This window comes from Penicillium daleae (assembly GCF_028827525.1).
Source record: "Penicillium daleae strain IBT 16125 chromosome Unknown utg000008l_segment0_segment0, whole genome shotgun sequence".
NCBI classification, from domain to species: domain Eukaryota; kingdom Fungi; phylum Ascomycota; class Eurotiomycetes; order Eurotiales; family Aspergillaceae; genus Penicillium; species Penicillium daleae.
Genome location: NW_026623156.1, coordinates 767,870 through 793,039, shown reverse-complemented (window position 1 = coordinate 793,039; position 25,170 = coordinate 767,870). Strand labels below are relative to the sequence as shown.

The following is a 25,170-nucleotide window of genomic DNA, read 5'->3' as shown; positions in this document are numbered from 1 at the left end:
GTTGTATTCCCCCGCATGTTCTCCAAAGATCATTTTTTTTGTCGAATTGCACGACATTCGGTTTGATTCTCACACGGACTCCGCCGGAGATCCACTGCCATAAGCTACTGCAGCAATTTGGTGGTAGTTGTCTCTGCATTGTACGCGCCATACTGGGGTGCAACCGTGCACCGTCTTGGATACAGGCTCTCAGGTAGGGTAGTTCGCTGGCTTTAGGATACGATATACGCGGAAATTTTAACTCCCCACAGTATGTTGCTTGAGCAATCTCGTTATTGAGGGCTTCGTAGACACCCTGGTTCTTCAAGATATGGTATAAAGTCGTGGAAAGGTGGATTGCTGCCGTAAGGCTTCCAGAAAAACTAACGGTTTCAGTTTTGTCGCCATTAAATCAGTGTAAACAGGGAGCTACTATTCGAAACCCTGCGAGCACTTATCAAAAAATGGACGCTTTTGGCTGCGCCTATGACTCGGCGAAGAGAGGGCATTGCAGGTCCCATATCACCAGTGATTCGAGTACTTCTATCCTGGTACACTGTACTTGGCAGACAGTTGTTTCCAACTTGGACGAAAGAATGGAAGCAAATAGTACAAGTAAGCCTAAATCATTAAGAGACGGGATCCGATCACATATGATCTTGGCGTTATACTAGAATAGGCCCGGGCTGCGACCTGAGCGTACAAGGGGTCCGCTCGGTTAATTCTGTGGTGAAAAGAGTATTTGAATTCTGGATTACAAAATTCAAAACACTTAACTGTACCATCACATGCTCTATAAGCCCATATTCCATTACGGGCTTTGTTTGCTATTTTCGCCCTTGTGGTGAGGACTACTGGATGAAGTGTGGTAGTTAGCCAGCATGCAACTCGTATGTACAAATCGTTTGGGGGTCAGGGTAACCAAGTATTACTGACATATGGCCACAGATGATCATGCGCCAGCTGCGTACTGATCTTTAATGGAAGGCTATACAGCAGTATCCTATTTCGGCATGCCAGCGATCCGCCGCATCAGGTTCAACCCCCTCCTTCATACCCGCTTTGCCATTCCCGACTCTAAACAAGTCAGTTCAGAAACATATAACAGCAGCCGGGGTCAGCACTTTCCAACGCGCTCCAAGACCCTCTCTATTATAAAGAATATCCCGGTACCTTCTAGTCAGGAGCCTTTATCTCGCCGAGATTCAGAGGAAATGGAATTGGCAAATGTTGACAATTATCTTCCTACAGGAGCCTTGAGCCCGGCCATCGATCATGAATCTAGTATTCATAATAGCAAGGCAAAGAGAGAGAAGAAGGACGTCGCTTATAAGTAGAAACCCATCAGTAGATTCAATACGCTTGTTGACGGCTGGACCAAGCTGATGTCAATGCCCGAAAGCTCCGAATCTCGGGACCCACAAGAGCTTAGCTTCGCGGATCCGCAGTTCTCAACTTAAAATCCTCAAAGCCTGCCAAGCTGCAACCTGCTTTAGAACAGCTATCGTCAACCTCCAGTTGGTCAATCTCTTAGTTGCTCTTCTCCTTGCAGACCTCACACTCCCTCACTATGCCACCCAAACACATCGCCATCATCACCAGCAGCACGCGCACTCCACGCCTCAACCCAGCCATCACCCATTACGTCTATGACGTCCTAACCAACGACCCCACTCTCCCAACTCAAAAGCCCTCTCCGACCGCCCCAGAAACCATCGACACCGACCCGCGCCATATCACATTCACAATCCTCGATCTCGCCAAACAATCCCTCCCCCTCTACGACGAAACCGTCATCCCTGCGAGCCTCCCCGCCGACAATCCAACACCACATTACACAAAACCCCACACGCGCGCCTGGTCTGCCGTCGTCCGCGAGTACGATGCTTTCATCTTCGTAACGCCCCAGTATAACTGGAGTATCCCGGCCAGTCTGAAGAATGCGCTAGACTATCTATTTCATGAGTGGAAGGGGAAGCCGGCGGGGATTGTATCGTATGGGTCGCGGGGGGGAGGGAAGGCCGCAGAGCATTTACGAGGTATATTGACGGGATTGAGGATGCGGGTCGTTGGGACGGCGCCTGGTCTGGCTGTGAAGTTTACGGGGTTGCCGGTAGGTGCGCTGTCGGAGGAGCAGGTCAAGGTTGAGTTGGATGCACGAGATGTGGAGGGTTGGAGGGAGGCCGGGGTGGAAGGAATGATGAGGAATTTGGGAATGGAATTGGTTTGTCAATTGGATCAAGAGTAGATTTGAGCATGGAATTGGATGAAATTTGAATATTTGTTATCATATAAGAAAGAAATATAAGCCACAAGCAGGTCATAGATGGGGGAAGTTGCTATTCCGCATACGTGATGGAACGGTGGAGGTATATGATTTTGAGTCTAATCTCAAGCAGCAAGTCACTCGGAGGAATGAATATGTAATTACTACATGTCCGTGCGGGCAGATGGCCTGCTCCGCCGATTCCAGGACTGTTGTAGTTCCGGACGTTGATGGGGCTCTGCGACTGTGGAATCTTCAGGTTTGATTTCTACGTGATTTCGAGACTCGAGCACTCGAGCTGGAGCGAGATGGATCCTTCAATAGTATACCTTGTGTCGTGGAATAATTATATGTTCGATTAGCTTAATTATAACAGATTACTTGATGTATATACTTTTAGACGGTTTCATCATCTTCTCAGTCAGACGCCAGAATATCCTCCCGGGTAATACCACTCCGCTCACACATCGCCCGGAAGATACCATCTTCTCGATCCCAAAGCGCAAGCGGAGTGTCCATCTCTGCGATACTGCCCTGATCCATGACACAAATTCGGTCATATTGGATAATCGTGCGCAGCCGGTGCGCAATACACAACAGAGTCTTGCCTTCAAAGCCCTGCGCCATCGTGTGCTGAATCTTCTGATCAGTCTCAAAGTCAACGGACGAGGTGGCTTCGTCGCAGACGATGATACGGGCGTCGCGAACCAGAGCACGGGCGAGAGCCATGAGCTGGCGCTGGCCGAGGGAAAAGTTCAGGCCTTCCTCGTCGACGGGGGACTCTAGGGTCAGACGGTTTGTTGGTCGGGCCTTGGAGTCGCTGCCTGTGACCGGGGTCGTGGTCCCGGTGGCGGGTACACTCTGGATGGCTTCGGGTTCGGGGCCGGTAGTATCGTCACCGATGAGATATGCCTTGCGCAGGGCGCTCCATAATTTCAGATCGGTGTGCTCGTTGAAGGGGTCCAAGTTCGAGCGGATGGTGCCCTTAAAGAGAGCGGGGTCTTGCGGGATAATTGCCAGTCGAGACCGCAGGTCATGCAGACCAACGGTGGAAATATCGATGCCATCGATGTGGATGGAACCGCCGGATAGCTCGGTGAGACGGAAGAGAGCAGACATGATACTGGATTTTCCCGCGCCCGTTCGTCCAACGATACCGACGCGCTCGCCTCCTCGCACGTCCATGGTCAGACCCTTGAGAACGAGGGGCAGTCCATCACGATACCGCATCTGCGTGTTCTCAAACACAACGTGGCCCTTCTGAGGCCAGCTGGCGTCCACCTCGGCCCTGTGCAGAGGTGCTTCTTCCTCAAGCTCGGTTCCATAATAATGAACGCGCTCTGTGGCGTTCATGTTATTCTCCACCTCGGCAAGTTGGCGAACGGTGAATTGCAGCATCTGTGCAATGGATAGAATATAAGACAGGACCAAACCAGAGATACTGGGCGAGACGTTGAATCGAGATGTAACGACCAAGACACCAGTCACGAACACGAGTGTTGTAGCCACAGCATCGAGTCGTACGCTGAGCCAGCGCTGATTCGAGAAGGTCAGGAAATAGGCGCCATTCATGGTATCGATAGAGGTACGGATGCTTTTTCGGAATTGGTTCTCGACGCCATAGGCGCGAATGCAGGCTGTACCGGTGATGGCCTCGCCGAATTTCGCGTAGACGATCGATCGCAGAACCGATTCATGCCGCTTCATCTCACGTGCGGAGGCGCGGTAGTAGTTGGACGCAAGCAGGAACAAGATGAACAATGGAACAAGCGCAATGACAAACTAGAATTGGTCAGTACACAAGGTTAAATAGAATCGTAGACGAGGAGTATCACTCACGTAGTAGAAAAAGACAATAATCAACACCATGACCGAGATAATCATAGTCATTGTCAAAGCATAAATACGCATTGCATCCGACAGTTCATTGTCCATGACCTGAATATCCTTGGAGAAGCGGTTGGTGATGCGGCCCAGGGGGGTCGTGTCGAAAAATGACATGGGTGCGCGGAGTACACGGGTCATGGCGCGCTGAAGCATCGTGCGACTAGCATTGGTTCCACAAGTCGTCATATAAGTCGAGAACACAAACATCAGCAGGACAACACTAGCACCGAGTCCGGCATAGACACCAATATATTGACCCGTTGAGAAATTCGGATACTTGTCAGATGTCCAGTAAGATAACCACAGACTTGTCCAGATGTTGGCGACGTTGGCAAGACCGAGGAGGATGAAAATCATCACAGCGTTGAAGTAGCTGCCCGAGGCTCGAATGTACGCCTTCCACACACTCCATCCGACAGATTCCGTTGCTTTCTCTTCCTGCTGCATCAGAGCGGCAGCAGCTGGCTTACCGGGGGTGATCTTCTTGGGTGCAGCCTTCTCGTTAGACTCGTCGATAGGGTCTTCCGCAGCTTCAGCCTCCTCCTCCACTTTTGAGTCTTCCTGTCCAGACGTGGACATGAGTCGCTTGAAAAGCTCATTGTCACGCATCAGATTGTCAAACGTATCAACAGCGTGGATCCGACCTTCTTCCATCACGACAATCCGATCGCAGCGACTAAGCACATGAAGCTGATGTGTAGCCAGGATTCTGCAGCGGTCCTTGAGAAGACCACAAATTGCCTTGTCCATGATATGACGTCCAACGTGGGCGTCCACAGCTGATAACGGATCATCCATGAGCACAAGCTCTGCATTGAAATATATGGCACGAGCAATGTTCAAACGTTGTTTCTGGCCACCAGACACGGTGATACCACGCTCTCCGATCTCAGTCAAGTCGCCGTTGGGCAGGATCTCCATGTCTGGACCCAGAGCGCAAGCATCGATGACTTGTTCATACCAAGCTTCATCGTACTCCTTGCCAAACAAAATGTTGTTGCGCACCGAGGCGTTCTGGATCCAGGCATACTGCGGGCAAAACGACCGGGTCGTGCTCATGCGAACCGTGCCATCAGTCAAACGCATATCACCAGCCAAAGCCGAGAGCAGAGAACTCTTGCCACAGCCAACGGTTCCAATGACTGCGAGCAGCTCGTTTCGTCCGACCTCCAGTGTGACATCATTAAGCTTGAATGGCTCTTGTGGAACCGCGTCATCTACATTTTCTTTTTCATCGGGGGAAGTAGGACCGGCAGATTCGGGGGCTTTCACATGTTTCTTCGGGTTTTTGTCCCCTTCCTTTTCGTCGGTGGGCAAACGCTCCCAGGTAAAGGATGCATGTTCGATTTCGATAGCATTAGACATGGTCTCGTCCTTCTCAATATCTTCCTTCTGCTCTTCCGCGAGAAGGAACTCCTGGATGCGGTTGAGCGCCGTCCATGCATCCGTGACTTGGCCAAGGACGAGCGGCATCATATTCAGCGGCAGTCGTAGCGAGTTGAACAGAGCGAGCGATGAGAAGATCGGGGCCGGGTTCAAGTCATGTTTCGACAAAGCATAGGTGATAAAGGCGAGCATCGAGGCAAAGATTGGGATCGACATCGAGACACAGAGGATACCGTTTCGAACGGCCAGAAGGGTCTGGATAGAACGAATCTCCCGTTTCCGAATATCCTTCAAGCGAGCGAGGAAGCTACTCTCCCACCCGAAGTATTTGACAAATCGCACAGCCTGCAAAATCTCCTGGGTGAGAGACACTCGCTGGTCGGTGATCTTGTTGATGTTTCGACGTCTCTTGATCAAGAATCGCACGGCGTAGGTCAGGAAGGGCATACCGAAAACCAACAGAGCATATCCAGAGAGACAGCTGTAGCCAATGTTGACGATAAGCAGAACCAGGGTCACGATGATCGTAATCGGAGCAGACCAGATCATATGGAACATACCCATCGCCAAATTAATGCGATCCACGTCGATACTCATCAGTGCAATGATCCGGCCGTTGTTCCATCCGCGACCATCACCCGCAACACCACCGGGAGACGACGCCGCAGCTGCAGCCTTGGGATCCTGGCTCTTCCCCTTGCCATCTTGTTTCATCAATACTTCCTTGGTAGCCTCCAACGCTTTTACTTCCTCCGCTGTGGCCTGTCCACCCGCCTTGGCACGACCAGACAGCTTCATAGCCTTATTAAAGACCTGAGAAATCAACACAGCACGGATCTGCCCACCGACCATCTGGCCGCGATAGAGGAACTGATTCGTACATAAGCTCTGGAAAGCCTGCATGCAGGCGATACCGACAACAAAGCCCATGCCACGCCCGATATACGGCTCCGGCTGACCGGTGTGCTGAGCCACATAGGCCTCCCCCGCATATGCGATCAAATACCGGGTCAAGTATGGCGCAAACACCAGCAGCAGGGCACTAAAAAACTGGCAGACCGCACCAAGAAGAAATTCGAAGCGAAAGGTGTCGTACAAAGCCCAGACAAGAGGGCGGTTCGATCCGCCCGCAATCCGACTTTCCAATGCAGCGTCCAGCCGGTCTGATAATACGTCGACCGTGCGGCTGGGATTCACCGTCCAAATATCCTGCAACTCGAGTGGTCGCAAATATCCGACCTGCAGAGTATATCTCGTTAGTATGTGTATTCACGATTGTTTTTGCCGATCAACCTCGGCTATATACAGAGAAATTCAAAACATACCCTCATCAACGGCGACATCCACTGAAACGTGACCACACTGAAGAAGCCAGCCCCCGTCTCCCTCGACGGCGTCCGCTCCTCCGGCACTGGCGGCGGCTCCTGCCAGCGCAAGGGATTCAGTCGCTGGTACCATTTCTTCTTGGGCGTGGGGGGCTGCAGAATGACATCCGGGGCCTTGGCTTCATCCCCAGACGCCGATCTAGAACTATCGGCCGCCTGGAGCTTGTCGTCGCCCACTACAACTGCCTGCGGCAGAGGATCGGGCGGCGCAGACATGGCGACTGAAGCGCAGAGCGGTTAGATGGGAAGAAGAACAAAAAAAGAACAACCGAGCTGGCCAGAAGAAGAGAAGCGAAAGGAGAGGAAGCAAAAAAAACCGGACTTTTGGTTGTAATTATGAATCCAATGGAATTAATGGGCTTAAGCCATCAACCATGCGAATGTGGGGCGATTGAGCGGGACCGTACCGATGAAAACGGAAATTTGAAATGCTTGAGTCTATCAAGAAGGACGGAGAATGTATAAATCTTGCAGTAGTGTTGGATGGAAAAGGTGAGTCATGAAACAATATTAAAAAGGTCAAACTGGGATCTGATCTTTTGTTGATACGAGGAAACAATTTCTGGACCCTCCGTTGCATTGCATTCACAGAAATGCGGTTGCTCCGTTTCTCCTCCTCCACTGGGCGGATCCATCCCCATGCACAAAAATTGTGACAGAATTGCCCGTTCCCGCAATTCTGCTGGCGGAGAGGTCGGGGAATTCGGGCTAGCAGCCGCCATTATTACAGTACCAGAGTTCTCGGCTACTATGTACTATCAGTCAAGCTTCGAGCTTCGAGCTTCGAGCTTCCAGTTTCTACTGTAGCTCAGCATCGGGAAACCCAGAATATAACAACCGGAACTCCGATCACCAGTATCATCCATGGATCCCCAAGCACAAGCAGTCTCCTCGCAGCGAATACGCTCGATCTCGCGTTCGCTTAGCGGTGCATCCTGGTGGTCTCCAACCAATCGAGCTGATCCTGCCGTCCCAACGGAGCATCGGCATCGGCATTCATAACTTCCGACTCCGCCGGTCACTGGATTGGTCATCCTGGGCCTCCTCCCTGTACTAAACTACTAACAGTAATAAATGACAGGAGTAAGATCCTTATGTTATTCCCCGAATTCCCCCTCCCCCACTAACTTGAGGTGGGGCCCTTATCGGTGGCGTCCAGATGACTCCTTTTTGATACCCAGCGAATCACTGACCTTGTTATACTACAGCTTATACTGTAGATACTGTATATACCTCGGGTCTGGATGGTGGAGACCCTCGGCGGAGGCTATCTCCGCTCTGCTCGGAGCGGAGCTAAGGCCCAGAATGGGATATTCGTTCGGACAATGAAGGGAAATACAGTGGAGGAGTTCTCGTCTTGTATGCACTATGCAGAGACATGTATGAACATGTATAGTTCTGTGTACGGTGTAATATTGGGACCTATGATTTACTTAATGTGGTTAGTTTGCCGCTTCTGGGTTAGCGCCCTAATACACTACTATGCTTTCTAAGTATAGCATCTCTCTCCGTGCTTCTTGGATAACCCCTATTATACCTATCATATTTACTAGTTATATCTTTTACAGCCGCTTAACGTTTGGTATTTTCTTGTACTTAAACGCGTGTACGGTCGCTTAATTAGCGATCTTAGCTGGGTTAGATACAATTATATCGATATACATTCTCGATATCCTCGCAGATTACCCTCGGGCGCGTATAGAGGCCTTTCAACCACTGACTATTCCAAATAACTTCGCTACTACAGGTCCTGTTCCGGTTGACCCAGAACGAGTGCTTTGAAAGCTTAATATCTCACTCCGAACGCCTACACCACCAAGTAGTCGACTAAGCAGCAGATCAAGCTGATTCGGCCCAAAACGCCAAAGATCGTCGTACAACTACAAAAGCAATCTTCGTCGCTTAAGGAACTACTAAAGCAACGGTCAAATAGCCCTCCAGGTTTGTCAAAAATCGCGCTAGATCAGATTATCAAAGGCTGCTATCTCTCGATGCATAACGCGGCGCTACTAGTGCAAGAAAACGCTAATGCGCTGCAAACGAGAAGAAACGCCAGAAACTCACACGATCGAATCGGCAAATACCACATGAAGGGGACCTATTGGTTACAGAGAGCTTGCAGCTAGTTCAGTAGCTAAATCAGCCGGTTGAACACGATCAACCCCCGTTGCCACGTCACGCAGACCAGTATATTCAACTAGTTCAGCCGACTGGGCGGGCGCCGCCAAGGTGTAGTGGTTGCGGAGAGGTTGGGCACAGGATCAATCAATGTAAGAACAGCTACTTTTGAATCAATTAATGGGTTTAATTGGAAGGTCTCAATTTGACCAGTTATGGGTGTAGTGGCCCGCTCGTCCGTGGATTACGTTAATAGTTAGCCAAAGCTGCTGTAAATGTAGCAATTACCTTTATAATAGAGCTATTAAGCTCAGCAGAAAAGAACGTGATCAAAAAGAACCAACGAATATAACACTGCCAACAGCCTGAGGACCAACCGTCAATCAAATCAGCAGATCAACAGAGAGTAGAGCGTTCCCATACAGAATATACACATTATAAGTAAAGACATTGGAAGCGTTTGTATCAACACAAAATGCCCTTAGTTATGCCGACTATCAGTCACTCCTCACCTAAAACCCGTTGACACGCCAGGCATACACCTTGGAGAAAATAGCCGAGAGAGCTCTACGGCCAGAGATCTTTTGCCGACGAGCTCTCACGGCTTCTAAAGTCAAAGGCTGCTCGCAGGCCTCCTGACCGTGCCGACTAACAGCGGGAGTGTGCAGCTCGTTGGCGAACCATCGATCATCATAGATCTCCATTTCGGGAGACGTTTGAATATCGGCATCATAGCTGGACGAAGACGGGCAGATAAATCGGAAGAGGTCCAAGTAATAAGTTTGTCCACTGGCAGAAAATCGCCGGGCCCCGAGTGCGAGGCGACGATCCTCATAAAGGGAGAATGTAGGTTTACTGAATGTTAGCGACCTTGATAAAATATCGTAGAAAACCTCCTTGGTCGAGTCATCCTGATCATTGCTGGCAGAACTGATGGTCTTTCGTTCCCATCCCAGGGGTATCTCTGTCCTTGTCCAGGATGTGCTGTCGATATCTAAGGCTTGCGTGGTATTTTGCCTGAGTAGCGCAATGATACGGTAGAGGGTCGTAGAGTCCACCAAAGGGGCCTTGTGCTTGTGCTTTTGCTTTTGCTTTTCAGCAGATCGCTGTTGCTCCTCGCGCCGATTGAGAGCAAGATATAAGGCGGTCTTATTATCCTTGTTTCGAGCATCGACGAAGAATCCTGAGCGAACCAAGGCTTCCACTGCCATATAGTTCTCAGCAACAACACTGTCGTGGAGTGCAGTGTTTGAACATCCTTTTGTATTCTCTTCCAGCTCCGGCAACTCTCCCGTCATATAGAATCGTGTGTTAGGCGCAATGAATGTCTTGCGCGCTATGCGCTTGAAGCTGACACAGATATCTGGGATGGAAAGATCTCCGTAGCCGTTGCGAGAAAACTCATTCGATAAACGAAGAAACTGCAGAAAGACACTTTCACCCTCGGGGTTGATAACGGCTTCAATCCGGGCGCCATGCTCAAGCAACAGCATGAAGTGTTGTGAACGCCCCTGCACACCTAGTTGCTGCTCACGCCGAATGGTGAAATAGCTGAAGTTTCGGGGTCGCTGCAAAATGCATCCAAAGACCGCTTTCATGTGCTCCTCCAGACGAAGTTCACTGGCCCCGATTTCTCCATGACACAACCACGCTAGGGTAGAAAAGTCGTGGGTGTCTTTGATGTACCGCTCGATGACATGGGCCGGACGGCCGCTCTTCAGTCGCTTCCAGCAGCATGCTGGAATGCGGCTTCGCACTCGTGCTAAGGCATACACTCGAAGCTCATCTCCTGAACTGATGGATTCCAGCAAACCATCGTACAGTTTCTGCAGATGCTTGATGTTGATGCAGGGTCGATACCCGTGACGGATAGTGATCAGTGCGTACGGACGTCTTTCAACATCCAGTGGCCGAAAAAATTCCTCAAACTCTTTGAGGTACAGAGAGTTCCGCTCGGGAAACGCTATAGGTGGCAGCCTTGAAGAAGAGGGACGGGCGGAGCGTCGTGGGCCCACGCAAGGGAGACAGCAGATGCTCCACGATGGCGCTTCATCTTCTGGAGCTGCCAGAAACATTTCATCGGGCCCCTCAAGCCCTTCATCGTGCAACTCTACCGCCCTACCGAACGTCCTGCGAATTGCATATCGGAAAGGACGGGTGCTTATGGTTGAGTCCCTCCAGAATTTGACCCGTCTTCCCACATGCCTGTAGGTTTCATCATCCAGGTATTTCCAGGGATGCCGTTGACGAGCTTCTGGATCATCTATGAGGGCTCCCTGCACGGTCAGAATGATTCGGCTCTTCTCACTAGCCGGAATGAGCGCCTGCTTTGCCAGCTGCTGCGCGGCAAATATTGAAACATTCCAGCTTGGTTCACCCTCGCGTGGAAGCGGATGGCGTCCACCATACTGGAACGTGCTCCAAACTACCAAGCCAAAAACGAAAATATCACAACGCTGATGGTCTTGAAAACAGAGGGATCTTAAGCCCTGGCGATAATATTCCGGTGGGCGCCATCCGGGCGTTCCTCGATATTCAACGCTTGACGACGTGTGTCCAGTGTTTTCTGTGGCGGATAAGCCAAAATCACATAGTTTGGCACACCAGCGACCGTCTGACTCGAAAATCAGAATGTTATCAGGTTTCAAGTCCCCATGCGCAATCCCTTCTTGGTGGATGGCCTCCAACCCGTGTCCCGTATCAAGCAGGAGTCCACATATATCTTGGAAGCCGAGATCCGCCTTATATGTTGTCGTACTTGCCAACAGCTGCGTGAGCGAGCATCGAGACTTCTCAAGGATGAGCAAGGGGATCCGAGGTGTTTCTTCATCATTCTCCTCCATTGTATCCAGACACAGGCCCCATGAGATTAGGCGGACAATATTCGGGTGCTTGCGAAAGGCGCTTTTGCAAAGGACGTCGATCTCTTGATGCGCGGCTTTGCAGAGAAACACAAACTCCTCCGAGCTTATCGATGTGCCGGGTCCCGGCTGCCGTCGCTTTGCTCCATGGACTCGGAAGCGCTTGATGGCAACTTCGGTGATACTCTTCCTCATCGAGTCGGGAAGATCCTGGGGCGTGAGGCCATACTCCTCAAGGACGGATTCATCGAATCCAAACACTTCTGATTGAGCACCACATCCCAGCTCAACATTGAATTCTGTCTGCAGCCGTATGAGCTGGGGACCAGGGATATTACTATCTTTCAGTGTCACCATCAAGTTACTGAGGACGATGATAGGGTCCGAAAAGGCTGCAAATTCCTCAATCACGCTGAACCTTCCACCTTGGCGACTTCCTCGCCCCAGACTCTCAAAGACACTGGAGTGGCTGAATAGACGACTGAGGCTAGAAATGGCCTGTGCCTGCCCGGGGCTGCGAATGCCGGCCGGCGAAGATGGCCCCTTCAATGCTGGATCAGGATTCATCTGGCACTGATCTGCGGACACATATCCACTGTGAACTGGAGTTCATGGACTATTGCTAGCTCTACTCAAGGAAGGGAAAAAAGTTTAGGATACGGCCGATGGCATTTGTGCTAGCGAGTAAGCATGGCAATCAGCCTCATGTACTTCACAAGGGCATCGAGTATCCTACCCCTCTCTGCGCTGACAAGGTCAAAGCGCTGCAAACTACGATTCCGGGCGACAATCCAATCAATCTTTCCCACGCTCCGTGTATTTCTGCCCCGTGGTCGCTCAAAGGCCTGGTCGGATAATTCTGGGGAGTTCTCACCCTCAAACACAAGTTTCCAGGCAGTCGTGATGGAAGGAGTTGGGCTAGGGCTCGCGGTGGTGACCACCTTCAAAGAGCTCTATCTGATCTCGAAATTCATTCATCGCGTTATCACCTCAGTGCGAAATAGCAAGACTGAGCGACAGGAGCGTGAACATGAGTTCCATCTCGAGCTCTTGTATTTGCAAAGTTTTGGGCATCTGATTATCACTAACGATGGGATAATGAAAGAAGGCCCTTTGAATTCTGTGAGTGACAACCGCCTTATCAGCAGATGAGAACCGAGAAAGAGGCAGGACGGGAGAGAGAGGCAAGCAATATCACTAACGGATGATTCATGCCATTAGCAATGGCTACAAGAGGTTTACTCGATTCTTGAGAGACTGCGGCTACAGTGCGGAGATTATGCAAAGCTTGCCATGGCGCAGGACCACGACTACCAAATGTATTCCCCTTACCTCCACAATTCTACCGCAACGTCCAAACTTATAGAATTTCCACTCGAGATCCACTCGGATGATATCCCCAACACCGGGGCGTTGAACTTCCGCCCAAGTGGACGGAAGAAATTCATCTTTGAATGGTTCATGGGGTCACGATCGACAGCGAACTGGGAGTCATGGAAATGGGCACTGTTTGAGAGGCGCAAATTTGAACGGTTTCTCCAGGAGTTCAAAAAGTGGACGTCAAAGATAAAAGAACTTGTTCCTTTGATGTTGGCCCTTCACCCTCGCTACGATAGCTCGGCAGTCTTAGAAAGTCTTATCTCCAACGAGCATTCCAACCGTCTGGGTATGGCACCGCACGCACGTCTGCGCAAGCTGACTATCGAGCCTGCTGTTCACCAGACGAACTTCTTTCTACAGAATGCCACGCTGGACGCCCTTTTGGATCGGGAGTGTCTGACTATGGCAAGTCTCTCCAAGCCTTCATCTTCGTTGGAGAAAGAGGCGGACAGGGTATTGGTTGAATTTAAGAAATATGGAGAAGATAATGCGGACGCACGTCCAGACACGGTAACAGTGGATCGCGTCCAACAGCTCGCCAGCCTTCTCTCGTCTGCGGGAAAGGACAATCTGCGTACTTTGAGCTTCCGTGGCATCATTGATCTACCGCAACAAAGCCGCTACGCCTTCATTTTTAATTTCCCTTCTAAGGCCGCCGACGTGGAACCTATCTCGTTACATGCACTGATGGATTCCACTGCGGGATCAGCTTCTCGACTGACGTTGCCTCAACGGTTTCGCGTAGCGCAAGACGTGACCAGGGCAATTTCCGCATTTCATGTCGACGGGTGGGTCCACAAGTCGATCCGGAGCCAGTCGATCATCTTTTTCCAAGACAAAGCTGCCCAATCATCTCGGCTCTACGCAGATCCCTTTCTCGTAGACTTTGAATTCGCACGACCTCAGACGGCGGAGACACAATACACGTTCGACAACAACTTGGAAAGAAATCTCTATCGACATCCAGACCGGCAGGGTGCGCCCACTGTCAGTTTCCGGAAGATGCATGATATTTACAGTCTGGGAGTGGTCCTGCTGGAAATTGGACTCTGGCAAACTGCGATGAGTATCCACCAGAATGCGACCAAGAAACTCAAGGAAGGTGTCATGATGAACCCGCATGCGATGCAAAATCTCTACATCGAGATAGCGAGACGGCGACTGCCACATCACATGGGTCCTGCCTATCGTGATGCCGTGGTCAAATGCCTCTCTTGCAAGTCTACTGACGATGATAGCCGTCTCGCAATTATTTTTTACGAGGAAGTCGTGCAGAATATCGATGTGACCAAGCTTCAGTAGTGCCAGGTTCTTTCTCTCTAATACTATAACATGTTCGAAAAGTTGACTAGAATTCAAATTCTGTACTAATATAGTGAGTAGAGATCAAGTCGAGTAATCTGTGAATCCCGTTCCTGGCTAAGCGAATCATTCCAGTTGTAGCCAGATTAAAAAGCCGAATGGCGTCGAGGTGCATAGGGTGAGCGAAGGAAGATTAACGGGAACATTCTCGGTTCGCAAAGGGCTAGTACGTGTCTACGCTGTGTAATCTGTTTATTTCCCCGAGCTCTGCTAAGCTTGGCTAGGTGGAGATCATTACGGTATAAGTCCCGCGATACCCTGTTAGTTCCGTGCAACCACCTGGGGGAATGAGGCCCTTTATATGCCTGAGAACCAAGAGTGATGGACTCAGGCCCTGGAAATAGTTGGACTTCGTACGATTGCAATATCCCAAGTTCATTGCACGATTGGACGTCAAGCCGTGATCTTGTGAGACTAGGGCTATAGCCTTGTTTGCGCTGCCATGGCGAGGCAGACACTGTATGCCCATATCTAGCTCATTTCTGGCGACTGGTAGGAAAGCCTATTACCGGTTTGTGATTTCTTATCACTAGATCATCAGCGAGTTATATTACAACTTTGACATTCTTAGAGTGGCAGAGAGATGACTTCGGCGATGGTGGTTCCTTGTTGGAAAAAAACCCCCATTCGACTCCAGTAACACCTAGTATCCAAGTATACTGAGAACCAAGGGACTTGGGCAAAACGTTGAAGTGTACTTCAATATAGGCGACCTATTTAAATAGAAAAAGCCTTACTCACTTGAAAGACATAGTTAAAGAGAGAAGCAAGAAACGTCCAATATTTATGGGAGGGGTAGGCCAAGAACTGGTAAAGGTAAGCAGGAGACAGTTCCATGCACCCTTTGCGCATGGTTCAGTAGTCCTGATTTTGACATCAGCTTTCCCCCGCAAACGTTGTACTCACAATACATGTCATTTTGGAACGGCTTGATATGCTTGTTGACGCAGTGTCGGCTGAGGGACCCAGGGTTCAGGACACGAGCGATAAGCGTCATATGTTGTGGTGTCATATAGCCCGTACGCTGCAACACACAGCCGCGCTTAACTAGGCTAGGCGAAAAGGAGGGGCCCTTAGGTTTAGATATAGAGGAGAGCTATTTTCAGCGTCGTTTTAGTCGCTACTAGTTAGTTAACTAGTTAATAGGACAAGAGGATGACCAACATTCCTAGCGGGTCCAACTAGTAATAGTCCTAGCTAGGTGCAGAATAGAGGGTGGTGGGCAGCGGGCGGTCAAGCGGCGACTCGCTGTCTAAAGTTATGGGTGGAAAGGCGGCCGTCTCTAGCTCCAGAGGCTGTCATTTTCGGCGTTGATTTCACAGGTTCCTATATTCTCGTTGTAAAATTATCATCGCCAAATGTAGCAAAATCATTTTCATGGTCTATATAGGCGTAAGCGGCAGCTACGATGTACAATTCAATCTGTAAGCAAGCTGCCAATTCTCTGCGTTGATCCGTTCCATCGTCAAGTCGTGGGCTCCAATGCCTTCCAGAAATGCATATATCATCCAGTCGACCGGACTTCGTGGTGTCTCGGTTGTGGGATACCCTTGCGCAGCGAATTCTAGCCCTAGGGGGAGGACAACATAGCATACGCTGTCCCCGGGAGATCGTGGGTCGAAGCCCTTTTCAGCGGACCGTTGGACATTTAGTCCAAGACGTTATTCCCCAGTGGATCTAGTTCTCGATGCCAATCTTGACGTGCTTCTCCGCCGAAGGGATCACCAGGTCCTCGGCCTTGCCCTTCAGAGTGGGAAGCTCCTTCACGGCCTCGTCAATGATGCTCAGAGCCTGCTGGATCTCCTCCTCGGTGATAACCAATGGTGGGGCCAGGCGGATGATGTTCTGGTGAGTAGGCTTGGCCTATCAGAGATTCTTAGTTAGCTTGTCTCCACAGCGAAGCTTGAAACGAAGACAATTCAGAATACTTACCAGCAAACCCTTCGACTTCATCAACATGCACAGATCCCAGGCAGAGTGTCCGTTGGTCTTGGACTCATCAATGACAATAGCATTCAACAGACCCTTGCCGCGAACCGTCTCGATCAGAGGGCTCTTCAGATCCTCCAAGCCCTTCCGGAAGATGTGGCCGAGCTTCTCAGCACGCTCGACCATCTGCTCCTCCTGCACGACCTCCAAAGCACGGATCGCGACGGCACAGCCCAATGGGTTACCACCGTAGGTGGAACCATGGGTGCCGGGCTCAATCGTGAGCATGACGTCCTTACGGCCCAGCACACACGAGACGGGGTACATGCCACCGGAGATGGCCTTGCCCAGCAGGACCAGGTCGGGCTTGATTCCGCTCCACTCGTGACACAGCAGCTTACCCGTGCGGGCGATACCCGTCTGGATCTCGTCACAGATTAGGAGCACATTGTGCTTGTCACACAGGGCGCGAGCCTCCTGCAGGTAATCCTCGTCGGGCACGACGATACCGGCCTCACCCTGAATGGGCTCGACCAGGAAGGCGGCCAGGTTAGGGCCGGCCGCTTCAAAGGCCGCGCGCAGAGCAGCCTTGTCATTGTAGGTGATGGGCTTCTCGGTGCCGGGGATAGTGCACCCGATACCGGGGAGATAGGGCCCGTAGTTCTCGCGGGACTCCGGGTCAGAGGACAGCGAGATGGCGGCGAACTAATGCAAGGGGCCCGCCCCTGATCAGCCACCAGCTTCAGTTGGGGGCAGGGATGTAGAGCCCGCCAAGGGAACGCAATACGGGAGCTTGACTTACAGTACGGCCGTGGAAGTTATTCTCAGCACTCAAGACCACCGCCTTGTTCTCAGGGATACCCTTGACCTTGTATCCCCACTTGCGAGCGATCTTGATACCCGTCTCGACCGCCTCGGCACCCGTGTTCATGGGCATGACCATGTCGAAGCCAAAGTAGCGGGTGACGAACTCGGCGAAGCGGGGGAAGACGTCATTGTAGAAAGCGCGGGAGCTCAGAGTCAACCGCGAAGCCTGGTCCACCAGAGCAGCCACCAGCTTGGGGTGGCAGTGACCCTGGTTCACAGCCGAGTACGCGGAGAGGAAGTCGAGATAGTGACGTCCCTCGGGATCCCAGACGGAGGTACCCTGGGCGCGCGCAAACACCACGGGCAAAGGGTGGTAGTTGTGAGCGGCATAGTTGTGCTCGGCCTGAATGGCCTCCTCGGTCGAGGCAGCGTGGTAGTGGGAAAGAGAACCGTTGGTCCTGTTGGTCCCGTTGGTGGCCATGATGGATTGCGGGGGAACTTGGAGAGAAGATAAAGCTGGGGTAGAGAGCAGAAGTGTCCGGACAAGGGAACTAGGGCCACAGCGGGAATTAACCAAAGAGTCTAAAGGTCTCTTGAGAGCGAGAAGAATGAAGAAAAGAAAAAAGAATCCGTCCGGTTCAACAGGAAAAACGACGATTATGTAGGAGAGAGAGACCCGTGGAAGCGGGCGTGGCGTATAGATCCGCCGCTATGCCGCTAAGTGCCCGCGCTTTCTCCTAAGTGCAGGTCGTCGCGAGCCTCCATTTCTCTTGACATCCACTGTCCCCTATGCGCAGGATTACACGAGTTGGTGCTGGTTTTTCCTTCCCACGTCTCCAATCGCGACTCTGCATTCACCGGCCCGGCTGACGGGTTAGCTGACAGGCCTTGTTCTATTCGCCGGTCGCTTGGTCGCTGCTCGTCTCGTTCGGGAAGCTCGTTCCTTCGAGTCGACTCTGCTGCTGCTGCTGCTTCTGGTTGATGTCATCATACTCCACGCCCCGCGGCATCCACCTCAGGGCGATCGAAGCTCAGGCCAGTGATAGCAGCGCAAATTAGCTGTCTGATTGGTTTCACTGCTGCTCTCATTCGCCTCGACCTGTTGACCAACCCTCCCCCCATGTCGTCCTCCATGGCCGCTTCCCCGCGTCGTGTCGCGTCGCAACCGCCCACCTCCCCGGCCACCAACATCTTCCTCGGCCTGGTCGCATTCCGACTTGTCAATGCGCTCGTCGTCCGCACCTTCTTCCAGCCCGATGAATTCTTTCAGTCGTTGGAACCCGCATGGCAGATTGCATTTGGCAAGGGACAGGGTGCCTGGGTGACCTGGGTACGTTCATCGCTGTCGCGAACGGCTAACTTGGGATGGTAGGCTAATCGCGTTCATCGTCCACAACAGGAATGGCACCACCAACTCCGATCCTCCTTACACCCTCTATTTTTCGCCGCCATCTACAAAGCTGTCCATTTTCTTGCGACAGCCCTCCACCTCTCGGCGGCGACGCGCGCCAACCTCCTGATCGCCGGACCGAAGACCGCGCAGGCCGTGATCGCCGCGCTCGGTGACTTTTATACCTGGAAGCTAGCTACTCGCGTCTACGGGACGGATTCTCGTGGCGCGTGGACAACGGTACGTGGCGGCGAAGTCATAATATAGCTAGGCGAGACATTTGCGCGCGTGGAACACATGGGCTGATAAAGTACAGTTGTTCGCCACGGTTCTCAGCCCTTGGCAATGGTTCTGCTCAACAAGGACGCTGTCAAATTGCGTTGAAACCACGATCACGGTTGTCGCATTGGACCTGTGGCCATGGCAATGGTCAGCAGGCACCTCGACCAGCATTCAGCATCGGAACAATGCTGGCAGCGAGAAGAATTCAAAAAGACTGTCCTTATCGAGGTATGCTGGACTCCCCAAACGCAACTGATGCAGCCGCTGACGCGCATCGCGCATAGTCTTCGACTGTGCTTGTGCTTAGCAGCTCTTGCCTGTATTCTCCGCCCGACCAACATCTTGATCTGGGCGACGTTAGCGACCGTCGCTTGGCTTCGGACCGGCTGGAGCCAGCGCAAGGTGCTCATTCGGGAGGTCCTCCTCTGCGGGTCAGTCTGGTCATTGTCTTTCCTGGCCTTATACAATCAGCTAATATACAAGGGTCCATAGACTAGCAGTCCTCGCTGTGTCAGCCGTCGCCGATCGTCTATTCTACGGATTCTGGACGTTTCCTCCACTCCGCTTCCTATACTTTAATATTGCGCAATCACTGGCAGTATTCTACGGTCGAAATGATTGGCACTACTACGCTTCGCAGGGTTATCCGCTCCTGCTTACCACCTTGCTATTACCTGCCCTTGTCGGCCTCTACCGCACCTTGAGGACTCGAACCTCGACTGTCGCCGATAGATTGCAGACAGAGATTCGAGTGCAGCTGGCGGTGGTATGTCTACTCATGCCGTTTGTGCTGTCTCTGATTTCGCATAAAGAAGTGCGCTTCATTTACCCACTGCTACCATCGCTGCATATTCTCGCTGCGCCACCGCTTGTGCAATTCTTCTATCCAGCGTTATCCTCGCGGTCATCTGTCTATACCCCACAAAGGCTGACCCTCCTCTTCCTTGTGGTGGCAAACCTCGTGATTGGTATATTCACCACTGTTTACCACGCATCTGGAGTGGTGAATGTCCTCGATTACCTGCGTCACCAACATGAAGTTCACGGTTCATCTGCCGGGTCTTCTTTAGACTGGCAGTCGCAGTCAGGAATCACAGCTGGATTCCTAATGCCCTGCCACAGCACCCCGTGGCGTTCGCATCTTGTATACCCGACGATCGACGCATGGGCACTCTCCTGCGAACCCCCAGTCGATCAAACGGCGGCCGAAAAGGCCGTCTACCGTGATGAAGCGGATCAATTCTACGACGATCCAGCTCAGTTCCTCCGCGACAACATGAAAGGCGGCCTCCGCTACCTCCCCTTCCGACCAAGCTACGGCTCCGGCTTGCGATCTGCCACCGACACCGGCAAGCATACATGGACACACGAGTGGCCCGACTACCTAATATTCTTCGAGCAACTAGAGCCCACAATGCACACCCTCCTCCGTGCATCCTCCTATGACGAGTGCTGGCGCACCCACAACACCGCATGGCACGATGACTGGCGACGACGCGGCGACGTCGTCGTCTGGTGTCTCGATCCCACCGAACAAGACGCCTGGCGCGCCGAAAAACAGCAACACGCGGAAGAAACCCTAGACAGACAGTTTGAGCGGATCGTCGAGGTATTCCAGAAAAACGCGCTCCGCCAGCAAAAGCAGGGCTGGAAATCATTGATTCCATCTCGATCTTCATTCTCCTTCTCCTACCCCTTCCCTTGGTCCTCGCGATCTCGGTTGTCGCAGTTGACCTCGTGGCGCCGCTCAGTGCAGTCATACTTCTCGCCTCGCCGTTCGTGGCGGGAATCACTCTCTCCTCGTGCCTGGCGAGAATCGCTTCAATCCGTCTTTGCCCCTCGGCCCGCGACTGTCTGGCCGTGGAGTAGACGGTCCCGCTCGCTGTGGGAGAGGTTCTGGGCTCCTTCGCCGAGTATTTGGGACTGGGTTCCTTTCTCGTTGCCTGAGTGGATGGGTGGTTCGTCGAATCGTGGCAGCTACGATGACCGTGAAATGTGGACTTGAATATTTTGCTTCGACTTGTCCGCTTCTGTTTGGCGAGGGTGGTGTTGATGCTTGGGATCTTTTCTACTTAATATCTCGTACCTATTTTGTGCATAGAGAGAGGTGGTAATAGAAAATGTATAGAGTGCTGTGTACTAATACCTCAATTTTCATCAAGAAGCATCCGATTGCCTGCTTATTTTCTTCCTCGGCCCTGGTATTTCTCTAAACACCTCGATTTCATTCAATCGAAATCGCTGACGACTGACTTCAACGTTATCTAGGCTTCAGACCGAAAAGAAGCAAATATGTACGATTGATCCGCTAATCCTCCGGAAGACAAACGACAAAAGAAACCAATCTTATATAGAAAAATCAACGACAAGGGAAAAAAACGAAAGAAAGACACGGTCAATAGAGACAAATTCCAAGCCGCGAGTCAGCTCAGATAAAGCTCAAGATGCCGCAACCCCACTGCAAAATGCACATATACACACATCTCATCGGATCCATCTATATCCATGTTCATTAGGGGGGAAATGAATCCATTATCAACATCCAGCTTTGCATCCATATCGGCTTTTGAAAAAAAAGAACACAATTACAACCACCCAAAAGTTGAGTAAGAGCAGGAAAGACACCAGGAACAGCACATTCCAAGTCCAGATTCTCGTTGCTCATTGCTCGTTCTCATCAGGTAAAGCCAGCACAGCAAGAAAGACAAGTGTTAACCGTAGCGTGCGCTCAGACTGGCGAATGCATCGGGGCTGTGGCGCCCGCTCTGCAGACCGTTGATATCGACGCTCGGCTGGCTCATGTGAGTTCTCGGAAAGGCCGTGGTGACCGGTGGTGGACCGGAAAAGGGCGAGGTTTTCATGCCGTTTGGTGCGATGGGAGCTGCAGTCCCGTTGAGACCCATTCCAATGCCCAGACCTGAGGAAGGAGGGAAGGCCGAGACACCTGCTTGAGCTGCCAGGCCTGAGCCGACAGTTGCAGCGCCGAAGGGATTGCGGGATCCCATGGCGGGGCCGTTCACGGTGGGTTGCGGGGTCTGGATGGTGGAGCCTGGTTGGGTTATGGGCGTGGAGTTGAGAGAGTTTGTGAGAGGGGGAACGGGGCTGGTTCCTGCGCCGGGCTGGAACTGGTATTGGGATTGTTCGGGGATGGAAGTTATGGTGGAGGGGGCCTGGTTGAGGTTGTATAATGAGAGGATGCTGCCCTTGTCCATGCGGGCTGTATGCTGGGGCATCAGCTGCTGTGGTTGCTGAGGCTGTAGCTGGGGCTGTAGCTGGTTGTGATAACCTCCTGCACTCTGTGGTCCCATGGACTGCTGGAAAGGATTATAAGATCCCTGGGGAGTAGCCGGGGCCTGTGGCTGGAGTTGCTGAGGTTGCTGTAGCTGCTGCTGCTGCTGTTTCTGTTGCTGTTGCGGCTGTGTTTGGAAAAAAGGTGCCTGGCCGAAGGGAGATGTACCGAAAGGAGAGGTGCCAAAGGGTGAAGTTGAAGAAATTGCCGGCATAGTGTTTGCATGCTGGGGTTGTCGAGGGAGGCTCGTTGACGGAATTGATGCACCATTTTGCTGCGCTTGTTGTTGGAAGTAAGGATTTTGCGTTTGAGGCGTCGTGCTAAAGAAAGGATTGCTCTGTGGCGCGCTGGGGTTGGGGAAGGATTGGGCACCCATGCCGCCCTGCGGTTGAGCTGAGGGTTGGAAGAAAGGGTTGTAGTTGCTATCCATCGCCTGGGGTGACGAGACATAGCCGTTCTGAGAAAAGGTAGATGTGGCTGGCGGAGTGATTGGCTGCTGATACGTTGCCTGTGGCATCAAGCCGGTTTGCGCGGGATATCCACCGGTCGAGTGCGGGAAGAGCGGCTGGGAGACCTGGAGGTTTTGGAACGACATTTCCAAAGGCTGTGCCGATTGTTGGGTCTGTGGCTGAGCTGGTCGGTCGAATGGGTTATAAGACATAGACTGCGGCTGCTGCGATACCTGATTGCCGGTCGTGGCGACGGGCATGTCGAATGGATTGGGTGATACCGCCGGCTTTGGCGCGGTAGGAGCAGCAGTGCTGGTGTTGCTCGTCGGGACGGGAGTTTTGGCCCTTGACACCGGGTTGCTCCCTTCGCCCAATCGTACCAACGTCTCAATTGACTTTTCCAGATTCTCATTCAGTCCGCGAAGGACCATCTCGTTTCGTCGGTCATTGGTGAAGCCCATATCCCGCAAAGCGGCCATTTTAGCTTCGAACGACGCAGTCGTCACATCGGCAACCGGTGCACCAAGTCCGGTCGTCCGGCGAGGCGGCGGGGACCAAGATCCCTGATCAGAAGTGGGCGAGTTCGACGACTTGGACTTGGTTCCGAATCGGCGCAGGTTCGAGGTCGAGGAAGCCGATCGAAGACCAAACCCAAAGAACTTGCCCGACTTGGGAGGCAGCGGTGGCGGGGAGCCTTCGGGAGAGTAATCATCACGATGAGAGTCATCATAGCTCCTCTGCCGTTCCCTTCTTTCCTCCCTCCGGTCATGACTTCGGGTGTAACTAGCATCCTCGCGACTCGGGGGCTTCGGCTTCCCGTCCTCCAATGATCGGTACTGATATTTCTGCCGGATAAACCGTTCCATGCACGAATCGGCCTCGTCGACATCGGTGGGGACAGGCGGTTTGATATTTTTGGGGTTATAAATCTTGTTCATGAGGAGATTGCCGTGCGATTTCATATTCTTCATCACCGCGCCAGACCTGTTAGCTCCAGACGCTCACTTCAAAAACCGGATTCCACTCACATCGACCTGTTCCGAAGACCAAGTGTCCATTGACAAGGACTTGACCTTGGAAATATGTGTTCCCAGCTTGCGGTGGATTGCGGCGCACCGCATACACAGGAAGATACCCATCTATTCGAACACACGATCAGTCTTGAGATATTTAGGTGTAAGGAGGACACGGAAATAACGGAGAGACACATACGTTCCAGCTTGCCCATCCTATAATGGACCGACGTGCAAATTAGATCAGACATTCCACGAACAGGCAGTGCCAAGTGTCGAAGGGGGGACAAACCTGGGGTCAAGGCATCGCAATCGGCACAACGGTCATTGCCGGGAACCGTGCGGATCAGCTCGGCGAGGGTTTTCTCATTGCGCAACTGCTGGCGCTTGCTAATGCCATTCGGCATGGTGAAAGATGTAAAAGGAATGGACACAATGCAATGATTGCGGAGCGAATGGAAATAATAATGGAGTAATAGGGGGGTGAGGAGAGAAAGAGGAGAAGTAGTCTAGTAAAGGTAGGCGGAGAAGAACCAGGGACCAGGGCCAGGGTCCCGACCAGACCGAGACCGACGAGGACCGGAGAATCTGCGAGGGGCAACCGGTACTGACTGGATGAGAATGGGACCCTCCGGAATCTGGCCTGATTTGATCTGGAGATCGCTAGGACTTATTCTGGACTGGACATTTGGCCAGTCTTGAGTCCTCTGGTGCTACGCGTGGCCTCTTTGCACCCCTGAGGATGCTAATTCCAGCTCCACCAACGGCTGTCTGGGGCTGGTCCTAGCTAGGAGCTTTGGTTCCTTTTCTAGGGTGTTTCTAGAAGAACCATCCGATTATTCCACTCTCTTCAGAAGCTGTGCTCAAGCCTCTAGCCAGATAGGAATTGACAATACAGCACCCATTTGGATGCTATATACATCATCTACCGCGTCTTCTCTAAGCAGTCTCTAGGACAGATACTGCCATCATATCTACAATTACAGAGCTTCAAATTCAACCAAATAGGTTAAAATGAAATGTTCGAGCATCCGATGACTCGCATCCACCACCGCACGCAGGAAGCTCCAAAAAGAACTACCCAATGCCGTCGAGGAGTCACAAGCACTCAGAGGGATTCATCTGGTACGCCAATATGACCTGCCATCCTATGGCGGAGAGAACTGGAGGTTGATTATGCGTTCGAGGTAAAAAGTGTAAAGAGAAAAAGAAGAAAAAGAAGAAATGGAAACCCGAAATTTTCCCCCAAATAGGGACCGGTCACGTGAGGTCAAGGACACCAGCACAAGCAGGTGGATGCTGGTCACGTGTTGTGCGGGCGCTATTTCCTCGATTTTCTCATTTTTCGCTTTTCCTCTTCTCTTCTCTTCTCTTCTCAACCTCATCC

General features: G+C 51.9%; 7 protein-coding genes across 7 annotated transcripts; 3 read left to right on the top strand and 4 right to left on the bottom strand.

Moving 5' to 3' along the window:
• Positions 1-1,549: 1,549 nt before the first annotated feature.
• On the top strand, positions 1,550-2,227 carry N7458_008925 (NADPH-dependent FMN reductase; the record flags this gene model as incomplete). The annotated part of the gene is made up of 1 exon (XM_056912307.1): positions 1,550-2,227. The coding sequence occupies one exon, from the start codon at positions 1,550-1,552 to the stop codon at positions 2,225-2,227; it is 678 nt and encodes a 225-aa protein (XP_056761156.1).
• A 435-nt stretch (positions 2,228-2,662) lies between these two features.
• Positions 2,663-7,119, bottom strand: N7458_008924 (ATP-binding cassette transporter YOR1; the record flags this gene model as incomplete). Its single annotated transcript, XM_056912306.1, has 3 exons — positions 2,663-4,027; positions 4,085-6,757; positions 6,844-7,119. The coding sequence occupies 3 exons, from the start codon at positions 7,117-7,119 to the stop codon at positions 2,663-2,665; spliced, it is 4,314 nt and encodes a 1,437-aa protein (XP_056761155.1).
• A 2,414-nt stretch (positions 7,120-9,533) lies between these two features.
• Positions 9,534-12,449, bottom strand: N7458_008923 (uncharacterized protein; the record flags this gene model as incomplete). The annotated part of the gene is made up of 1 exon (XM_056912305.1): positions 9,534-12,449. The coding sequence occupies one exon, from the start codon at positions 12,447-12,449 to the stop codon at positions 9,534-9,536; it is 2,916 nt and encodes a 971-aa protein (XP_056761154.1).
• A 726-nt stretch (positions 12,450-13,175) lies between these two features.
• Positions 13,176-14,564, top strand: N7458_008922 (uncharacterized protein; the record flags this gene model as incomplete). The annotated part of the gene is made up of 1 exon (XM_056912304.1): positions 13,176-14,564. One exon carries the CDS (start codon positions 13,176-13,178, stop codon positions 14,562-14,564), a length of 1,389 nt encoding a protein of 462 aa, XP_056761153.1.
• Positions 14,565-16,301: 1,737 nt separating this feature from the next.
• car2 (ornithine-oxo-acid transaminase) lies at positions 16,302-17,841 on the bottom strand (the record flags this gene model as incomplete). The annotated part of the gene is made up of 3 exons (XM_056912303.1): positions 16,302-16,487; positions 16,557-17,258; positions 17,356-17,841. 3 exons carry the CDS (start codon positions 17,839-17,841, stop codon positions 16,302-16,304), a joined length of 1,374 nt encoding a protein of 457 aa, XP_056761152.1.
• Positions 17,842-18,480: 639 nt separating this feature from the next.
• Positions 18,481-21,037, top strand: gpi10 (putative glycosylphosphatidylinositol-alpha 1,2 mannosyltransferase; the record flags this gene model as incomplete). The annotated part of the gene is made up of 5 exons (XM_056912302.1): positions 18,481-18,690; positions 18,760-18,990; positions 19,067-19,260; positions 19,317-19,463; positions 19,525-21,037. 5 exons carry the CDS (start codon positions 18,481-18,483, stop codon positions 21,035-21,037), a joined length of 2,295 nt encoding a protein of 764 aa, XP_056761151.1.
• A 706-nt stretch (positions 21,038-21,743) lies between these two features.
• On the bottom strand, positions 21,744-24,190 carry N7458_008919 (uncharacterized protein; the record flags this gene model as incomplete). The annotated part of the gene is made up of 4 exons (XM_056912301.1): positions 21,744-23,754; positions 23,776-23,909; positions 23,983-23,999; positions 24,076-24,190. The coding sequence occupies 4 exons, from the start codon at positions 24,188-24,190 to the stop codon at positions 21,744-21,746; spliced, it is 2,277 nt and encodes a 758-aa protein (XP_056761150.1).
• Positions 24,191-25,170: the final 980 nt, after the last annotated feature.